General features: G+C 45.5%; 1 protein-coding gene across 7 annotated transcripts in view; it reads left to right on the forward strand.

Moving 5' to 3' along the window:
* The window catches only part of LOC138488904 (sodium channel protein type 2 subunit alpha-like), a 1,014,718-nt gene that overhangs the window by 320,779 nt on the left and 676,220 nt on the right, over positions 1 to 17,719 (forward strand). For all 7 annotated transcript variants that reach the window (XM_069616299.1, XM_069616302.1, XM_069616297.1 and 4 more), the window contains exon 7: positions 245 to 517. In XM_069616299.1, the coding sequence (XP_069472400.1) occupies positions 245 to 517 (273 nt within the window). The remainder of the gene's footprint in view (positions 1 to 244; positions 518 to 17,719) is intronic.

The raw sequence follows: 17,719 nt of genomic DNA on the forward strand, positions 1-17,719 counted from the left end.
TCTGTAGGATGTGTGTCATCCATTTTCATACACACCATATTTAAGCAGTTTCAGCTCTTCACTCATTTTTGCAAGTCACTGTTGTATGACAGCAATTCATTTAATGTTACTGTTTTGCAAACATTAACACAATTTATTTGGGCTTCTGCATGGGATATTTTCCATTTATCATTGACAATTCATATTTTATTTTCCCGTTTGGAGTTATACATGTTAACAAACAAGAGCCTCTTCTTTTTTTCAGGCCTGAAGACTATCGTGGGAGCCTTGATTCAATCAGTGAAAAAGCTCTCAGATGTCATGATTCTGACTGTCTTTTGTCTTAGTGTATTTGCACTAATAGGGTTGCAGCTCTTCATGGGCAACTTGAGGCACAAGTGTCTTCAGTGGCCGCCAGACAATTCCACTTATGAACTAAACATTACCTCCTACTTTAATAGTTCTGCAGGCCCCAATGGGACCTATTACAATAGATCAGAAACCTTTTTTGACTGGAATGAATATGTTCAAGACTATAGTAAGTATTTGTTCCATATTATATTGCATGTTTTTATTGTTCATACTTAAAATGTTACAACATACATTGATGCAAAAGACGTATTTTCTCCCACGATGTGCAATGCATGGTAAATGTGCATGTTAGGCAGTAATTGTGCTACCAGTGACTCAAAGCTGCTAAATTAAATGTTCCTAATTTTAACACATGATTATGTTGCAATACGAATGAACAAAACACAATGACAATGCATTCCTTTGGAATGTTGCTTTATTTTGCCTTCTAAGAAACCGACAAGTTAGGAAGATTGCTCATTTGTGCGCCTCTGATTAAAGCAGTTCCAGTTGCCATCTCTCATTTGTGGCTTTCTCTGATTAGCACTTCCTTGACTCAGGGACCCTCCCTGAGATCTGGCAATTTGATCAGGTTATCCCCCTGCTAAAAAAAATGAACCTGGACCCTTTATCATCTTATAACGTTGACTCTCCGGTAAGTGCTTTGAATAATATGTAGACTAACAACTACAAAAGCACTGTTCTACTCACTCACTGCTCCATCGTTAACAATATTGGTTCTGTTCAAGATGTAGCATTCCAAATGGGGGTGAAGCATGCTTGCTTGTGCTTCTCAAGCTTTCAGCTGCCTTTGATATCGTTGATCATGGGATGCTGCTTTCCACCTTGGCAACCAGTATGGCTTTGGGTTGTCATTTCATGGAATGGTTTGAATTTTTCCTATCTGGGCATACTCAATTCATCCAGATTGATACCTCCAGGTGCTACATCCTTGCTTCCTTTCCATGCCATGTGGTGCTCCTCCTGGTTTATTCCTGTTTTCCCATATTGCTTAATATCTATGTTGAGCCACTGGGAGACTTGGCGTTGTGCTTATGCATTTCCACCCATGAATATTTGGACACTCACCTCTGTCTACCGTTATATCTTCAGTGACATCATCAGGATAGGTTCTAAATTGCTGTCTCAGTGAATAGCATTTCTCACACCTGAGATACATCGACGATGAGTATGAGGGACCCAAGAATGATGTACACCTTTCATTTCTCTGCCACTGCAATGAGAGTGGGATAGGTGCAACAAGGGCCACATTTTTGTCTCCATCTTCAATCCCCCCTATGGTCGATAAATTGACCACACTTCCTTGACGGTTCTCTCTGTTCATGTGTGACTTTGGGACCCATACTTTTGCCACTCCTCCCAAGTGACTGTGATACTTCACTTGTTCATCTAAGCTCCAGGTCATATAACAGCAGTCTCTGTCAGCTTTGCAGCAAATCAATCTTCCCATGTAGTTGCATGGATCTGAGGAAAATGAGAAACTTGTGCCTGGAGGAAAGAGTGGACATTGCTTCAGGTGTGACTGTAACACGTTGAAAGTCTGTGTCTCTCCGTCTGCTTTTGTCTCTACATCCAATACGATTTTCATCCATATTCTCTTCTTGGTGGTCTTCTTGCACTGTGCTATAGCTACTCTAATTACACACAATGCTGGCAATACTAGTTCTAAAACAGCTATTATTACCTACAGTCCATTAGCCATGCGTGGTGGTATCCAGGAAAAGATATATTTCAGCCAATCTTCATCTTCTCCTACTGGGTTTGTTATTGTCTCCATCTTGGCATGTAGGTCTGATAATTACATTATTGCTTCTGTTGGTATTCCATTCTCTTCATTATGGGAGGGTATGTACATGCAGCAAGATGGTCCTATCTTTGTGCACACACCTCCTTCAATGGCTGTGAGGATATCCAAAAAATATTTGTTCTGTAGCGTCATCAGTCGGAAAGCTCTCAGTTCTTCTTTGATCGCATTGAACCCTTTGACTGACAAATGTATTGTCTGCAACGGTTCCCATCTGGTGATTTGGACCCATTTGATATTTGAGTTGGCCTGGATACCTGAAACAACTGATGCAAAGAACACTTCAGTTCTGCTGAACAGTCTGTGCTCTGCTGGTATTGCATTGATTGCTTCTTCCATTTTGGATGAGATATTGTTTCCTCTTTTCACTCTTGTGAGCTCCACAGATCTTTTCTTCCTTTGGTGTGCCTCCATTTTGGACAACCCATCTACTTGTGTATCCTTTCGCACCACCACTAATGCTGGTGTGGTCTGCTGCACTAGAGAGCATATTCCTCCCCAGTTTGGTGGTAGTTGCATGTACGCCTTGGACCCACAGGCCCATTAGCGATCCATCATCACTGCAGTACCGACCTTCATACCCGGTATCTTCGATGTTTGTTTGCATCCTTTGTTCACTCCTACTTTCATTGGTCAATCATCCTGGAAACACAGGGAAGCATTCTCGAGTGGGATGATTGACGTAGGACCTGCTTCATTTTCCACTTATGTGAGCAGCTTGGCGCTTGTCGCCCGTTCCTTGAGGCAGTCATAATTTTCTTTTTGTACCACTTCTACTGGAACTGTCAGGAGTGCATGTGCTTTGCACCCCACCATCCCTTTCTTCTATCCTTCTCCTGTGAAAACGTGTCCATACACCAGCAGTTGAGGTCTCTCCCAGCATCCTGGCAGCCCTCCTGTCTCATTTTTCCCTGACTTTGTACATTGCAACTCCCTTTGTGTCACTATACTTGCTTCTCCTTTGTTTGGGCCATCCAAAATGTATTCTATTGTTTTGTCCGAACTCCAATAGTCATCTATCATTGCTTGAGTCTTTATGTAGCTGTCTTCATATGGGAACGCCTTCTGTGGCATCCATCGCAGTGTGGCCCATCTTCCCTGAAATCGGCCTCTTGTGGTGCAGAGCGCTAAGCGCATAATGCATTGTACTCTGATTGTTGAAATGTATGTGGCTATGAATGTTCTGGAAGCAGTAATGGCATAGGAGATGAGAAACACACATAGCAGCTCTCCCTCGTGGCTTATCTCCCCACCTTGATCATATGTTGATGCCACACATTGTTAGACATGTGAGCTGAATGAACTAGATAGGCATTTACATGCTCAAAAGTCATGTCTGTGCTTCGAGTCTTTTTGCTTCTCGGGCACTGCTGGTGACCAGCTCATATAAGGCTTCAGTTTTGACAGGACTTGGGGTTGTGTTAACATATACATCAGTGTGCATATGTAACAATACAACCTTTTGCAATGCGAAGAGGGTAAAGAGGTAGAGACAGCAGAATGTAAAAAATGTCAACACAATTCCGTTGGCTGTAGCTTCCATGTCTTGTAGAGTTTTGTGCTCCTGGCTCTGTTAATAAATGTGGCACAAACGCTTACCAAAACTCTTAATGTTCACCATTATATTTGTTGGGATAATCGGGCTCTTCTGTTGTAATACTATGGTAATGCAGCAATAAACAGTTGCTCAACAATAAATTGGACTTTTGGGTTACCAAACAAAGTAATAATGGGCATGTTGCATCTTGTCAGTATTGGATATGTGTGAGCAACATAGAGAAATAAAGCACAGACACATACTTTTGGTGCTATCTTTTTTTCTGAGGCTACTATGAATTCATAAAGTGCTGTCTAGTGTTCGTGCACATGTGAAATTACTCATCGAAAGTCAGTTTGAGTATTTGCAGTAGCCACCTAATGGAAGAAAAGACAGCATGCCTAGTCTCACTTTCAATATGCTCTTGTCTAGCTCTGGTTCTTGACCGTGTCTGGATCTACCGCTGTGTTTCTTCTTCTTTTTCTTGCTCTTGTGGTGTATTGTCTATAAATTGGGCCAGGGGTGATCTCACCTCTTCAGGGCTTGAAATCTCCAATGTATCATCATGCCTTTTTCCCTACCAATTGTACTGCTTTGTCAGTTGCTTGCTCTACAGTATAGGGACCCTGAAAGTGAGGCTTGTGCCACACTCTAGTGAAGTTCTTCAGCAAAACATGATCTCCAGGAAACAAAAGAGGTGCTTTAAAGAGGTCATGTGACTCTACTCGTGTGTCATCTTCATCCTTCTTCTTCAAACTCTCCAGCCTCAAGTCCAGCTGTTGAGACATAAAAGTAGCACTAGCCATCATCAAAGCGAGATATCCGTACATTTTATTAGAGAGAACAGTAGAAACACTTTGGGCATCCATCAACGTTGTAGTGGGAGGAGCAAGTGGTAGACACATGCATCATCCTGTCAATGTGAATAATGCAATGGGTAGGCAATGGAGTCATCCCTTTTCAGTGTTGTTTTATTTTGGCAATTTTATATTTGAGCAAGCATTTGAGGCGTTCACAAATCCCAATCGCTTGCAGGTGAAAAGCACAAGAAAACTTGTGCCTAGTTCCCAGCAGGGCTGTGATGTGCTCAAACACTTCATTTACAAAGTGAGGCAAATTATTGGATTGTAGGACCTCACACACACCCCATCATGGGAAAACCCCACTGAGGAATTCCGCTGCACAGAGGGCATTGGGGTGTGATCATGGACCAGCTTCGATCCAGCGAGAAAATGGGCACACAACTACAAGCATGTACCTGTAGTGGTTACAAACTTGAATCATGTCTACGTAGTCTATATGGAGATGTTGGAAGAGCCCATTAGGGTGCAGTTTTGCTCCTCTCACTACACATAACAAGTGTCCCGCTGAGAACTGTTATTCATAAAGGCAGCAACATGCTCTGCCAGGTTGGGGGCAGAACCAGTCTTCCGCTACATTTGCTGCAAGAACTTCTTTGCTGAGATGAGCCGGGTATAACTGTATGAGCACTACTTGCAATAATCCTTGGGGCATCACTGGCTTTCCAGTGCTCTCCTGTCACCACATCGCATCTGTGGGAGATATTGAACACCCCCCTCCTTATCCATAGCTCCTTTTCTTCTGTTAGTGCCCGCCCCTGCAGTTCTATTATCTGGTAATGGCCAATGAACTGTATTGCTCCTCTCACTACACATAACATGTGTCCCGCTGCCAACTGTTGACATATAAGGCAATTGTTCATAAAGGCAGCAACATGCTCTGCCAGGTTGGGGTAGAACCAGTCTTCTGTTACCTTTGCCTTAAGAACTTCTTTGCTGAGATGAGTCGGGCAGTGTAACTGTGTGAGCACTACTTGCAATAATGTTCGGGGCATTACTGGTTTTCCAGTGCTCTCCTGTCGTCAAATTGCATCTGTGGGGGTTATTGAACACCCCCTCCTTATCCATAGCTCCTTTTCTTCTGTTAGTGCCCGCCTCTGCAGTTCTATTATCTCCAACCATCTCCAACCATGCCATCCTGCTAAACCGCCTCCGTGATAACCTGGGTATCACTGGTCAGGCTCTGGCATGGCTGACCTCCTTCCTTTCCGGTCGACCCTCCCAGGTCCAAATGGGCTCCTTCCTCTCTGACATCTTTTTCTCCACCTGTGGTGTCCCCCAGGGATCCAACCTCTCTCCCTGGCTTTTCAACCAGTATCTGGCACTCCTTGCCCACCGCATCGCCGCTCTCTGCCCCTACTTCCAGTGCTATGCGGACGATACCCAGCTCATTTTCAGGCTACCCTCGGCCTCCTCCTCTCCTTCCCTCATCTCCGACTGTCTGTCTGCTATCAAGGAATGGTGTGCCGCCAATGACCTCTGCCTTAACGCCAGTAAGACTGAGATTCTACTCATCGGCACACCCACTCCCTCCTTCCCTTCAGCTCTCTGGCCGGCCTCCCTTGGCCCCCCTCCTGCCCCTACCTGCAAGGCTAAAAACCTCGGGGTCATCTTCGACTCCACACTCTCCTTCTCTCCTCATATATCTGACGTCTCTAAGAAGTCTCACTACCAACTGCACCTCCTCAGAGGTATTCTTCCCTTCCTCTCCTTCCCCCAGAAGCTCACTGTCTCCCGAGCCCTGGTTCTCTCAAGGCTGGACTACTGTAACAGCCTCTATCTAAATCTGCCTGCCTCCACTCTCCGCCCTCTGCAACTTATCCAGAACAGAACTGCGAGACTTGTCCTTGGCCTCAAGCCCAGGGACCGTATCTCTCCTGGACTGAAATCTCTTCACTGGCTCCCAGTGGCTGCGAGGATTAAGTTCAAAACCCTTTGCATTGTCCACAAGGCCTTCTGGGGCCTGGGGCCTAAATACCTTCAACTCTCTCTTCCTAAATATCTTCCTTCACGAGCACTTCGCTCATCCGTCTCCAACTCCCTCATGGTCAGCCGCTTCTCGAAGCAACGAGCTGGGGGTAGATCTCTCTCCGCAGCAGGGGCCTCCCTCTGGAACAGCCTTCCTGCCTCCCTGAAACTTGAGGAGAACCATCTCCGGTTCCGGAAGCACCTCAAAACCTTCCTCTTCGCTTCTGCCTTCTCTCTCCCTCTCCCCTGCTAAACCTGCTTAACTCCCCACTGAATTCTGCACTTAACCTGCATCTGGGCCACTCTCAGCGACCTCGGTCCAGGGCCCAGCCACTCTCCACCTGCACTGCCTCCCTTGGCCCCCCCTGCACCGTGGGACTGTCACTGTATCCCTACAGCCCCCTTCCCAGCACTTGCTATGCACTTACCTCGCACTTGCCACCAGCTGGCCCTTTTTATTCATTATTTATTTTACGCTACTTACCTTGTACTGCACTTTCCCCCCCACCTCCTCCCCTTGCACTTTCTCCTTTTTCCCCTTACCTCGGCACTTGCGCGATCTGAATGACACCTGGCCTAGTAGGATCGTTTGTCTGTCTTTCCCTTGTTTCCCCCCCCCCGCCTCGTCGCGCCTTGAAACACTTGTGTATAGGCGCGTTACAAATACCATATCATATCATATCATATCATATCGTAATGAACAATGAACTGTACTCCTCTCGTAATATCATTTTAAGTGCTGGCATGCGTTTGTTATGGGGGTGTCAAATTCGAACAAATAGGCTGCTTGCTTCACTTCTGCATCTGCGACTTCATTTGCTATGGAAAACTGCCTTAGAGGCATTCTCCCTTTCCTCACCTTTCTCCAGAAGCTCAACATCTCCAGAGGTCTGGTCCTCTATAGGCTGGACTACTGCAACGGCCTCTTCCTCAATCTCCCCCTTTTCTCTCTATGCCCTCTTCAGCTAATCCAGAATAAGGATGCAAGACGTATCCTTGGCCTCAAACCCAGGGTCTGTATCTCTCTGGTCCTAAAATCATTCCACTGGTTCGTGGTGGCAAAAAAGATCAAATCCAAGACCCTCTGCATCATCCACGCTAGCTCCAACTGTCCCTCCCTAAATACCTCCCTGCTTGAGCCCTCAGCTATTCTAACTCCACCTCTCTGCTTGTTAAACGTGTCTCCAAGAAGAGAGTGGGGAGCAGGTCTATCTCCTCGGCTGGTGTCCCTCTTTGGAACAGCTTCCCTGCTCCTCTCAGACTTAAGCCAGGCCTTCTTAAGTTCCGGAAACCTTTCAAAACTCTGCTTTTCTCCTCCTCTTTCCCTGTTTCCCTTCCCTGCTAATCATCCCATCTGCTGCTTTTTTATTTTATTTTGTATTTATTTATTTGCATTTATTTAGTGCACAGCAGCCCTGGGGGGTTGTGGCGCTTGTTACAGAAGGCTTATAGATTGCAGTTAAATGATATAAGGCATGTAGTTAGCATTTCGGAATACAGACAAGGGGTTCCTTGGTTACAGTGGAACCTTGACTTAATGGGTAGTCAGGCATGCTATTGGGCTTGTACAGGTTAGTTGAACAGATTTGTTTTTAACATTTTACAAAATACAGTGTATGATTTTTCATTTCTGAGTGCAGTGGGGAGGGCGTTCCAGTTCTGGGGTGCAAGGTGTTGGAAGCTGGCATCTCCTGCTGTGGCCCTTTTGAAAGAGGAAATGAAGATCTAATTAGTGAGATGCGTCCTCATGGGTCTAGATGTTGTGCATGGGGTCATTCTTTCAGAGAGGTATGGTGGAGCGTTGAGGGCGAGGCACTTGTGTGTGATTGCCAAAGTTTTAAAGAGAATACGCTCTTTGACAGGTAGCCAATGGGCTTCTTTTCTTGCTTGTGATATGTGTTCCCTTTTGGGAATGCTCAAGGTAGCTATCAGGGCATTATTTTGCGTTACTTGTAGCTTATGGATGTTTTTTGCAGATGTGCTGAGGAATAGTGTGTTGCAACAGTCAAGTCTAGTGCCAACTGTAGCTCTGGAAATGGAGAGACAGTGTTGGGTAGATAGGAAAGGATTGACTGCGTTAATAATGTTAGGGGTGAGTGCTGCGGAGGAGGCTATGGCATTGACCTGACAGGTCATGGAGAGGGTGTAGTCGATTTACACCCCTAGTGTTTTTACTGCTGAGGATACTTTGATGTTGGTGTTGTCTACGATAAAGGTGTTGTATTGTGGTGAGAGTTTGTTGAGTGTTTCTTTTGTTCCAACCACTAGGATCTCTGTCTTATCCCCATTGAGGCAGAGTCCATTGGCAGCCATCCAGGTTTGGATGGCAGTGTATATGTTCTTAAGGGCTGCAGCATCCTGATCATAGATCATAGATGCCAGTGAGAGGGATTAAGACTTGCGGGTCATCAGCATAGTTGGTGTAAGCTATGGCACGACGATCGAGGTCATTGAGCAGTGGAAGGGTGAAGATGGTGTAAAGGGTGGGTGCAGTGCAGGAGCCTTGAGGAACTCCACTATGTATGGTGGTAGGTGGAGCACATGCAGTATCAGAAAATACTCTCATGAGTCTTCCGCTGTGGAAAGAGGTGATCCAAGCTGCAGCTTGTGGAGAGAAGTGCATGCCGAAAATGTCATGGTTAACAAGATTGAAGGCAGCAGATAAATTGAGGAGGAGTTCTGGTTTGCCTTTGTCCATAATATCCCTCTGAGTTGTATTTGTAGGTCTATTAGAGCCGAGTCTGTCCCATAACCAGGACGGTAACCAGATTGCCTTTTCCCAAGAATGTTATTCTCTTCCAGAAATTTCTGGATTTGGGTATAGTCCACCTTGTCCAGAATTTTGAGCAGAAACGGTACAGTGGTAATGGGCCTGTAGTTATTGGCTGATTCTGGGTGTAGCGTGGCTTTCTTCAAAAGTGGGCGTACCCATGCTTCTTTTTAGCTGTCGGGGACAGTGCTGGAGTTAAAGGAGGCATTGATAAAGGTTTTGAGAAATGGAGCTAGGGCTTCGGTGCAGTCTTTGACTAGTTTGGCCGCGTCCCCTTTGCATTTAGAGGGTTTGATTTTGTTGACTATATCTATTACTTCAGGTATAGTGACTACTCTAAATGAGAATGGTTTTATTTTGGGTTTGCTAGTCTTATTGTCAGAGTGAGGGGCTGGGTTGAGGTGTTTGGAGAGATTTTTGTGATGTTCGCTAATCTTTTCTTGAAGGCGTTCAATTGTATTTATTAAGGCTGCTTGCACACTGGTGCACCATGCTTTATCTTTAATGATCTCTTGTGATTTGGTGGCTGGGGTAGAAAGTTCCTTGAAAATGGCAAAGAGTTCTTTGGATGCGGACGTAGCGTTGGTGATTCTGTTGTTGTAGGAAGAGGATTTGACTTTAACTATGGCTTTTCTGTAGCTTGCAGCTGTGGATTTTTAAGCAGAGAGTGTGGCTTGACCTGGAGAGCCTTGCCATTTACTCAGTGCCTTCCGCTTTATAGTACAGAGTTCCTTAAGTTCAGCAGTGAACCAGGTGTTGTTGTGTTTGTTTTTTTTCTGGCTTTTTTGTTTTGAAGTGCTGCTATGGCATCTATAGCCGTTTCCATTATGCAATTGTATGTTTCAGCCAGTACTGATGGGTCTGAGGAGGTGGGGAGATGAAGTGTAGGTATGTCTAGATACGGGAGGATCTTTTCCTTGGTGAGATTCTGTGCACTTCTGGCTAGTGCAGGGGGGATGGGGTTAGGATGTTTGGATGTGGTGGAGCAGGTGGGGATGAAGAAGTGGATGAGATGATGGTCCAACAATTGGATGGGAGTAATAGAGCTAGTATCTACTTCACAGTTGTGGTCTACAACCCAATCAAGAGTGCGCCCTTTGCAGTGTGTCGGTTTAAGATTCTTTTGGTGGAGTCCGAGCTCAGTAAGGGTCTGCGCTAGGGCTTTTCTGACCTGTCTTTGAGTCATTGAGTCCCAGATTGAGGTCACCTATGAGGAGTGTTTTAGAAGATGTTTTGAGATTTTCGCTTAGAAGGTGCAAAACCTTGTCATGGAAGTCAGCTATGGGGCCAGGAGGGCGATATACTAGGTAGATGCTGAGGGTAGTATCAGGTGAAGTGGCAATCTTAACTGTGAGGGAGTCATTGTTTTCCCCAAGATGAGATGTGGATTGTCTTATTTCCAGACAGTCTTTTACTATGTAAGCAACTCCTCCTCCTTTCGTTTGGACTCTATCTTGTCTGAAGATTGAGTGCCCTGGAGGGAGTGCTAGGGAGAGGGCGGGTCCCGTGGCTTCATGGAGCTAGGACTCGGTAATGGCCAGAAAGTCTAAATCCAGGTTGCTGATAAGGTCAAAGATTTTTGTGGCATGTGCTGGTAGGGATCTTACATTGATCAGTGCACATTGTAGGTGTGTGGGACCTTCTAGACTAGGCATTTTGATGTTGGTGGGAGGGTGGTGGTAGTTGCTGTAATGGTTTAAGCAGAAATGTTAAGTTTGATGCTCTATTTGGGTGTGAGTGTTGGCTTTATGGTCAGGGGTGGCGCTGTGTTCATAGCATTGGTGCAGTTGATATGCTGATTGTGTGGATGAGGAGGCTTGGTCGTCGGAGGTGGCGGGGTGGTCTGTGTGTTAGCTAGTGACTTGAGGGACTGTTTGGATGGAGATGGTGTTTTGGTAGTCATTGGTAGAGTCATGGTCATAGTGGAGGTGGCAGGGTGGTGTGGTAACTTGGTGGTTGGTGCTTTAGGTGTGCGAAGCCTAAGTAGTTTGTTTCTACCGTTGAGAGGTCTTGGGCGTGTGGTGGAAGTCGTGGCATTCTGATGGTTAGCAGGAAGGTTGATGTGTGTCAAGGGGAGTTTATTGGGAGGTGTTTTGGTGATCTTCTGGACATTGGGGGGGTGCTGTTTTAGTGAGGAGCGAGGGGAGGAATGGTGTGGGTGGGAAGTTGTAGAGAGTTTTGTATGCAGTGATCGCCATTGTGTGTGATGTTGTATGCCTGAGGGCAGGCGGGTGTGTAGGCATGAGGGTGGCGCCTGGGCGGCTGAGTGGAAGAGCAGTGTACAGCCTAAAGTGGATAATGTGATGATGAGTTCTGGTGTGCGTGAGGTAGAGCCTAAGAGTAGGGGGAATAGGTGAGTGCCGTAGGGATTACAGGGCTTGCTGTGCGGGTAGGGAGGCACAGGTTAGCGTGGAATCTGGGTAAAGTGGCCGGTAGTCAAGTGAGCGGCACACTAGTGAGGGTACTAGTGTATTGGGCAACAGGATGAGGTGCTAGCAGAGATAAAACTTAGCAATCAGCGCAGCAGGAATAAACACTGTGATGGATCGGTGTTGTCATTATGATACAATAGTTGACGATGCAGGTAGTAGCATGGGCATTTCAAACAATCAGTGAAGCCTGAGCAAGCATAGTAATAAAAAGCCTAATGATTCGGTGTTGGCATTTCTGGAAAAAACCATAGACCGGCACAATGAACCAGTATAGTCAGTATAGTCAAGATTATAAATCGTACATTGTGAGTCTACTGGTATCTAGTTGGGATGCACAGGGCTGATTGTCTCGAGGAGGGGAGTTTGCGGGGCGTAGTGCAGAGATGCATTAAATGGTGGTTTATGAGTAAATATTCCCTCTAAGTGCGCACTGTGGATGGGGCCTAATGATGCTGGCAGGGACAACTAGGGTACAGCCTATACTAGTACAAATACAATATGTCGGATCTTACCACTGTGGCATGTGGATGCCGGAGATTCGTTCTGGTGGCTCAATGAAGAAATGTCCAGTAGTTGGACTATAGTTCTTGGTAGTTTTCCAGCCCTCCCAGCTCCAACAGGCTCGTGACAGGGCCTTATGCTGGGGTCCTTAGGGTGTCGGGGCCGGCTTCTGCCTCCGGTGTAATCTGTGGCCAGATGTAGCCTCCTGCTTATCTGTTGTCTAGCAACGGTAACAACAAAGGAGCATCACTGCCTCTGCAGCCATTTTTGGGAGTTCCTCACGGCACAGATGAATGCAGCCGGGCAGATAGAGAGCACGCGGGTGCTGTCATGGATCCGATGAGATCAGCAAGACTACTCAGTGAGCAATGGGCAATATGAGAACTGCAAAGTGATGTGATGAGCGTGTCAGAGCGTAGGGGCACTTCTGGCGCTGCAGCACGAGTATGGTCACAGCGCTTCTTGTCGAGGAAGGGTGAAAGGATCCTCAGCCTGCAGCCGCGGTGTCGAGGTGGAGGGGCTCCTGCCCTGGGGAGTAGTGCTGAGACTGGCGGCCTGGTCCTTCATGAATCTCACAGGTTGCCAGGCCCTCTACCCAGTTGACACCAGGACCACCACCCATGGGACTCCTCCGCCCTAGCGCTTAGCCAGTGGCCACCTCCCTGGCTCACCTGGGCACTTCCTTCCTGGGCTCTCACCAGCACTTATCCTTACCGTGCTCCCTCTACCCCCACCTCTGCACCCCTTCAATCCCCTCCCTATATCCCACACTTCTCTTCACTGTACTTGCACGTCCGAATGTCACAAGACCTATTAGGACCACAATTGTATATTTACTGTTTTGCTTCTGTTATTTACTCCCCTGTTTCTCCCCATTTAGTCTTGTGGCACCACGAAACACCATTCGGTTGTATAGGCACCTAACAAATGCTCAATAGATAAATAAATACATAATCTTCCATCTTCTAATAGGCCTGACCAGACTCAAGAAAATAGAGATGAGAGATTGGAATCATCGCATGATATTGGATCATATATACAGCCTCGGAATGGAATATTAGAAAAGACGAAAAACTGTAAGAAATATAAAAAGCAGGGAAGAAACAGTAAGAGTCAGAAAAGACATGCCTTTTTATGTACTGGAGGGAAGACCTCATACAAAGTCCCTGATATTTTAGAGGAAAAACTTATTTGGGCAGAATCGAATACTGGAAGTAAGGAAAGTGCCATAAGAGCTGGATTACTTACTTGAGGGTGGAATAGAGTAGCAAAAAAAGAAAGTAACCTGTGCACATAGCCATATGAAGAGGTACCCGTTGGCCCAGATCCCTATTACAATTTTGGGAAAGAACCTAGAATTGACTGTAGCAGTGATTTCTATTTGCCAACTCATTTGGTCCTGGGAAGGGATATACCCCAGTTTGATCAATGGGTTTCACAGGACCCTGAATAAACTCTAACATTTCTAAACATGGATCGCCTCGCTTAGTGAAAAGGCAGGGTTTTTTGGACCTGCAGCCGGATTGCTTCACATTTGACCACCGGAAAAGTCAGGAGCAAGGTAACATGGACTTCCTTTCCCGGTTTCCATGTGAAGCACCTCAGTCCAACCTGCTTTGGGGAAGGGTATGTGTGAAACCTGAGGGTATTCTCACTCCTATTGCCTTTGAATCCTCTGTGCACGTTGCCAGGGAAAGGCTATTGCCTTAGGATCCTGACCCTGGGGGAGGACAAGTGAGGGAGGATCATCAGGGTGAAGGGTCCTTGGGGACTAACAGTGGTGGGCCCTTCGGCGCAACATGGTATCCCCTTTTCCTAATGACATCCAACCCAATCATTCTCCAACCTTTATGGGATATTGTAAAACAGCTTCCCTTATTTTGTCTAAGTCATGTCACTCTAGTACTGAGATTAGGAAGAGTTTACCAGGAGTCATACACACTAACATGCAACAACACCAGTCTACTACTGAGACGATGAAGAAACAACTAGGAGGCATACACACTAGCATACGCATACATCACTCTAGTACTGAGATGAGGAAGAGTGCCTCAAATTAATACCATTATCAAGATCAGGCATGTTTCACTAATAAGCCTAACTATGGTAAGGCACTTGTTAGAGAGGACTCACACCTGCAGCTCATTCACAAACTACAGGTCTGTAAAAGCTGGGAAACCAAAAGAGCAGAGAGAGGCAGAGAAAGGCGTGACACTGCTGGGAGCTGTTGGATGCAGAGCTGCTATGTAATGAGAGTCGGAAAACCAGAGGTGGCAAAAGCTGGTGACCCAAACTGGGATGGTGTGAGAACAGGAGTTCTCTGGCGCAACTGCACGGTAAGGGAAGGTGGCATACTGAAGGTCCGACCTTCTAATAAGGAAGCAGAGTGCTCTTTCTCCTGTGGCGCTGCAAGAGTGCAGGAGTGTCTCAGGAGAAGAGGAAGGAACCCTGGAGACAACCAAATGGAAGGAAGTACAGCGCAGTATGAGGAAAGCCTGCCGAGGAAGCCGGTGAGTTTCAGAAGTCAGGAAACCCGGTGTGAAACTGACCGTGAGCGCTGTGATCCATTCTTCATTAATTGTGAATGTATATATTGTAGCGGAGTGGTCGCGTGGTTCTGAATGGAACAGAACACGTTCCCGAAAGCCTATGCTTTGAACTGTTCATTGCAATTATCCATTATATGAACTGTTAAAGGGGCTGTGCTCTTTGAAGAAAGAGAAGGAGCATTTTTGCACGACTCCGCTCTGGGAAACAAACATTTCAATCGTGGCAATCTTCATTGCTCAACTTTATAATATACTTAAATCCCTTTAAAACTCAAATTAAATAAAAATAAAGCAGACACCTTTTTCCTAAACATAGGAGTGAAACAAAGGAGGGGAAGAGGATAAAACCAACTATAAGTGAACTACTAGAGGCAAGCAGTGCTTACATTTTGAACTCTTCTAAACTTGGGAAAGGGAAACCTCAGTGCTTACTTTGTAAACTCTTCTAAATTTGATAAAGTGTACCCCACTGCTTACATTGTGAACTCTTCTAAACTCTGGGAAGGGCATCCCAGTGCTTACATTGTGAACTCTTCAGAACTTGTGGAAGGGAACCCCAATGCTTACATTGTGAACTCTTCTCAACTTGGGGAAAGGAGCCTCACTGCTTACACTGTGAACTATTCTGAACTTGGGGAAGGGAACCCCAGTGCTTACTGTGCAAACTATGCTGAACTCTGGGAAGGGAACCCCAGTGCTTTTGTTGGGAGTAGCTTTAAACTTGGGGTAGAGAACCCTGGATCATGAGTTGAATTATTTCCTTTTTCATGGTTTTCAAATGATAATTTTGAGACTTTGTTATACAACTATTTGCAAACTTGGGAAAGAGGGTTAAACAGAAGCTATGAGCTGGAAGAAGCTAAGAACTTAGGGGTTAAAAACTGTTTTCTTTTGGTTGCTGATATCCCTACACTTTCTATAGATTCTTTAGTTGGACTTCTTGACTCAGATGTTCCCTAGTTTTCTTTAGTTAGGAAAATCCCACCTTAGTTTAGGGCAAGTTGGGCCTCTTTCCATCCTCACATTTAAGTTAATAAAAGTGTTCATTTTAAGATTTGAATCTATTGTTTGTGTCCTTCTTCATGATGCCTTCACACCGACCCCCTCATTGGCGTGCCATGAACATGGTAATTTCCCTGTTCTCTCTGCCCAAAACACCCCCTCCTGGATCTCGTTGAGCCATCTCTATCAAGCAGTAACATAAACAATTATCCTGGTGGTGTTATTTCTGAACAGTCTGCTTAGGGTTATTGGCTTAATTGAAGCTGTAAATGCAGTATTGGGTAATAAGGAGGACTTACCCAAGTGTGCCTTAAGCCACTTCATTTATAGCTGTTTCCTGCACTGAAGTTCTGTTAAAAACAAGCATTGACAAAGCCCCCAGTTCATGCTTGTGAAAGTGAGCATCCCCCAAAAATGCAGTGCAACCTCCCCAATGAGAGTCAGTAATGGACACACCCCATGAGGGAATGAAACCAGGACCAAGTGCGGGTGAAGGTTAAAAAGTAAAGTTTATCCAAAACCAAATAGGGCAAGCAGAGAACTCTGCAAACTCAGAGAGCACTCTGCCAGACAATAGAAAAACATTCATATTTATTACAGAATAACGTCATCTATGATGTAAATTATTAGGGGCACATAAATTGTGGGGATTGGATGGCAAAGACTAGATACTATGTAATCTTTACATTCCGTGCTCTAGGATTGGCGGAGGTCCACGTGGTGCCAGCGTGGGGTACATGTGTCAGCTGGGCTCTTCGGGGTGGAGTGCAGGGTCAGATGATGTCCGAGCTGTTACAATTTATGCAACATAGCAGTTGCCCTTGTGGCCACACATACCTTGACCATTATTCAAAGTTAACACATGGGAAATATATATTACTAAAAATATGACCTGAACAATAAAATTGAGACTACATGGATCCAGATGAGATTATGTTGTCATATTCACCAACCTTCCTTTAGATCTCAGAAGACAATTATATGTTTGCTATCGTGAAGAGAATATATTGCCACACATGGTATCAGGGGTCTTGGGTGAGCCAGGGTGGTATGCTGATGGGGGGCATGCCATCTTACTTCAAAAGGCACTGGGGTAAGGGGCTTATTGCCCATATTTCTTTAACTAGAGTCTGGGGGTGTGAGGCAAGTTCATAGTGGCGTCATGTGTCTGGGGGCTGAGGGGAGGGTGGATACTTGGTGCAGGCTCAGCCGAAGGGTGAGAGGTTACATTTGTAGCATCAGAGCATCAATGAGGACAAGGGCCTTCAGCCATCATCCCAGCATGAGGGAGGAGAGTGATGGGGACTGAGTGCACAGTGCTGCAAGGGAGGGGAGAGAGAGAGCTCTGGGGCCTGTTGAGCTGGGTCGCGTTCCTTCATGGGGTTATGTGTAAATCATAGGTCATTGTGACTACAGGTACATCAAAATAATGAGTTAACTCTGATTACAATATAGGTTATACAATTATGTTTTACCATGGTCATCATGTTGCGAAAATGAATCTAGGTACATTAGCGTTGTGGCTGTGCCGTTTTATATTACATGTATGAGAAACAACGTTTGTGAACATCGATAATATTTAAAAAACCATCAAGTATCTGGATCGTATAACTTTCATCATACTGAATGACTAAATTAACATATAGTACACCAGTGTAAGTCTTTAACAAAAGGATAATAGTCAACCAACAATATGGGGCCTAGACAGGTAAACCATAGCCTTATGCATAGTAAAATAGGTACAGATCATCTTGTTTTGTTTAATAAAATCAGCCCCTTGATATACAACTACAGAAGGGGATTTGTAGCCTTCAGAGAGAGATTACCACTGTGGGTGAAACGGAATGGCACACAAGCGTGGGGTATGTATCTGTTACTTCAAAAAGGGGAGCGAGGTTGGGGGTATCCAAGGCATATGTCATAAATGTAGGGTCTGCAAGGGGAC

The sequence above is a fragment of the Ambystoma mexicanum genome, chromosome 9 (genome assembly GCF_040938575.1).
Source record: "Ambystoma mexicanum isolate Mex_15411 chromosome 9, UKY_AmexF1_1, whole genome shotgun sequence".
Classification (NCBI taxonomy): Eukaryota; Metazoa; Chordata; class Amphibia; order Caudata; family Ambystomatidae; genus Ambystoma; species Ambystoma mexicanum.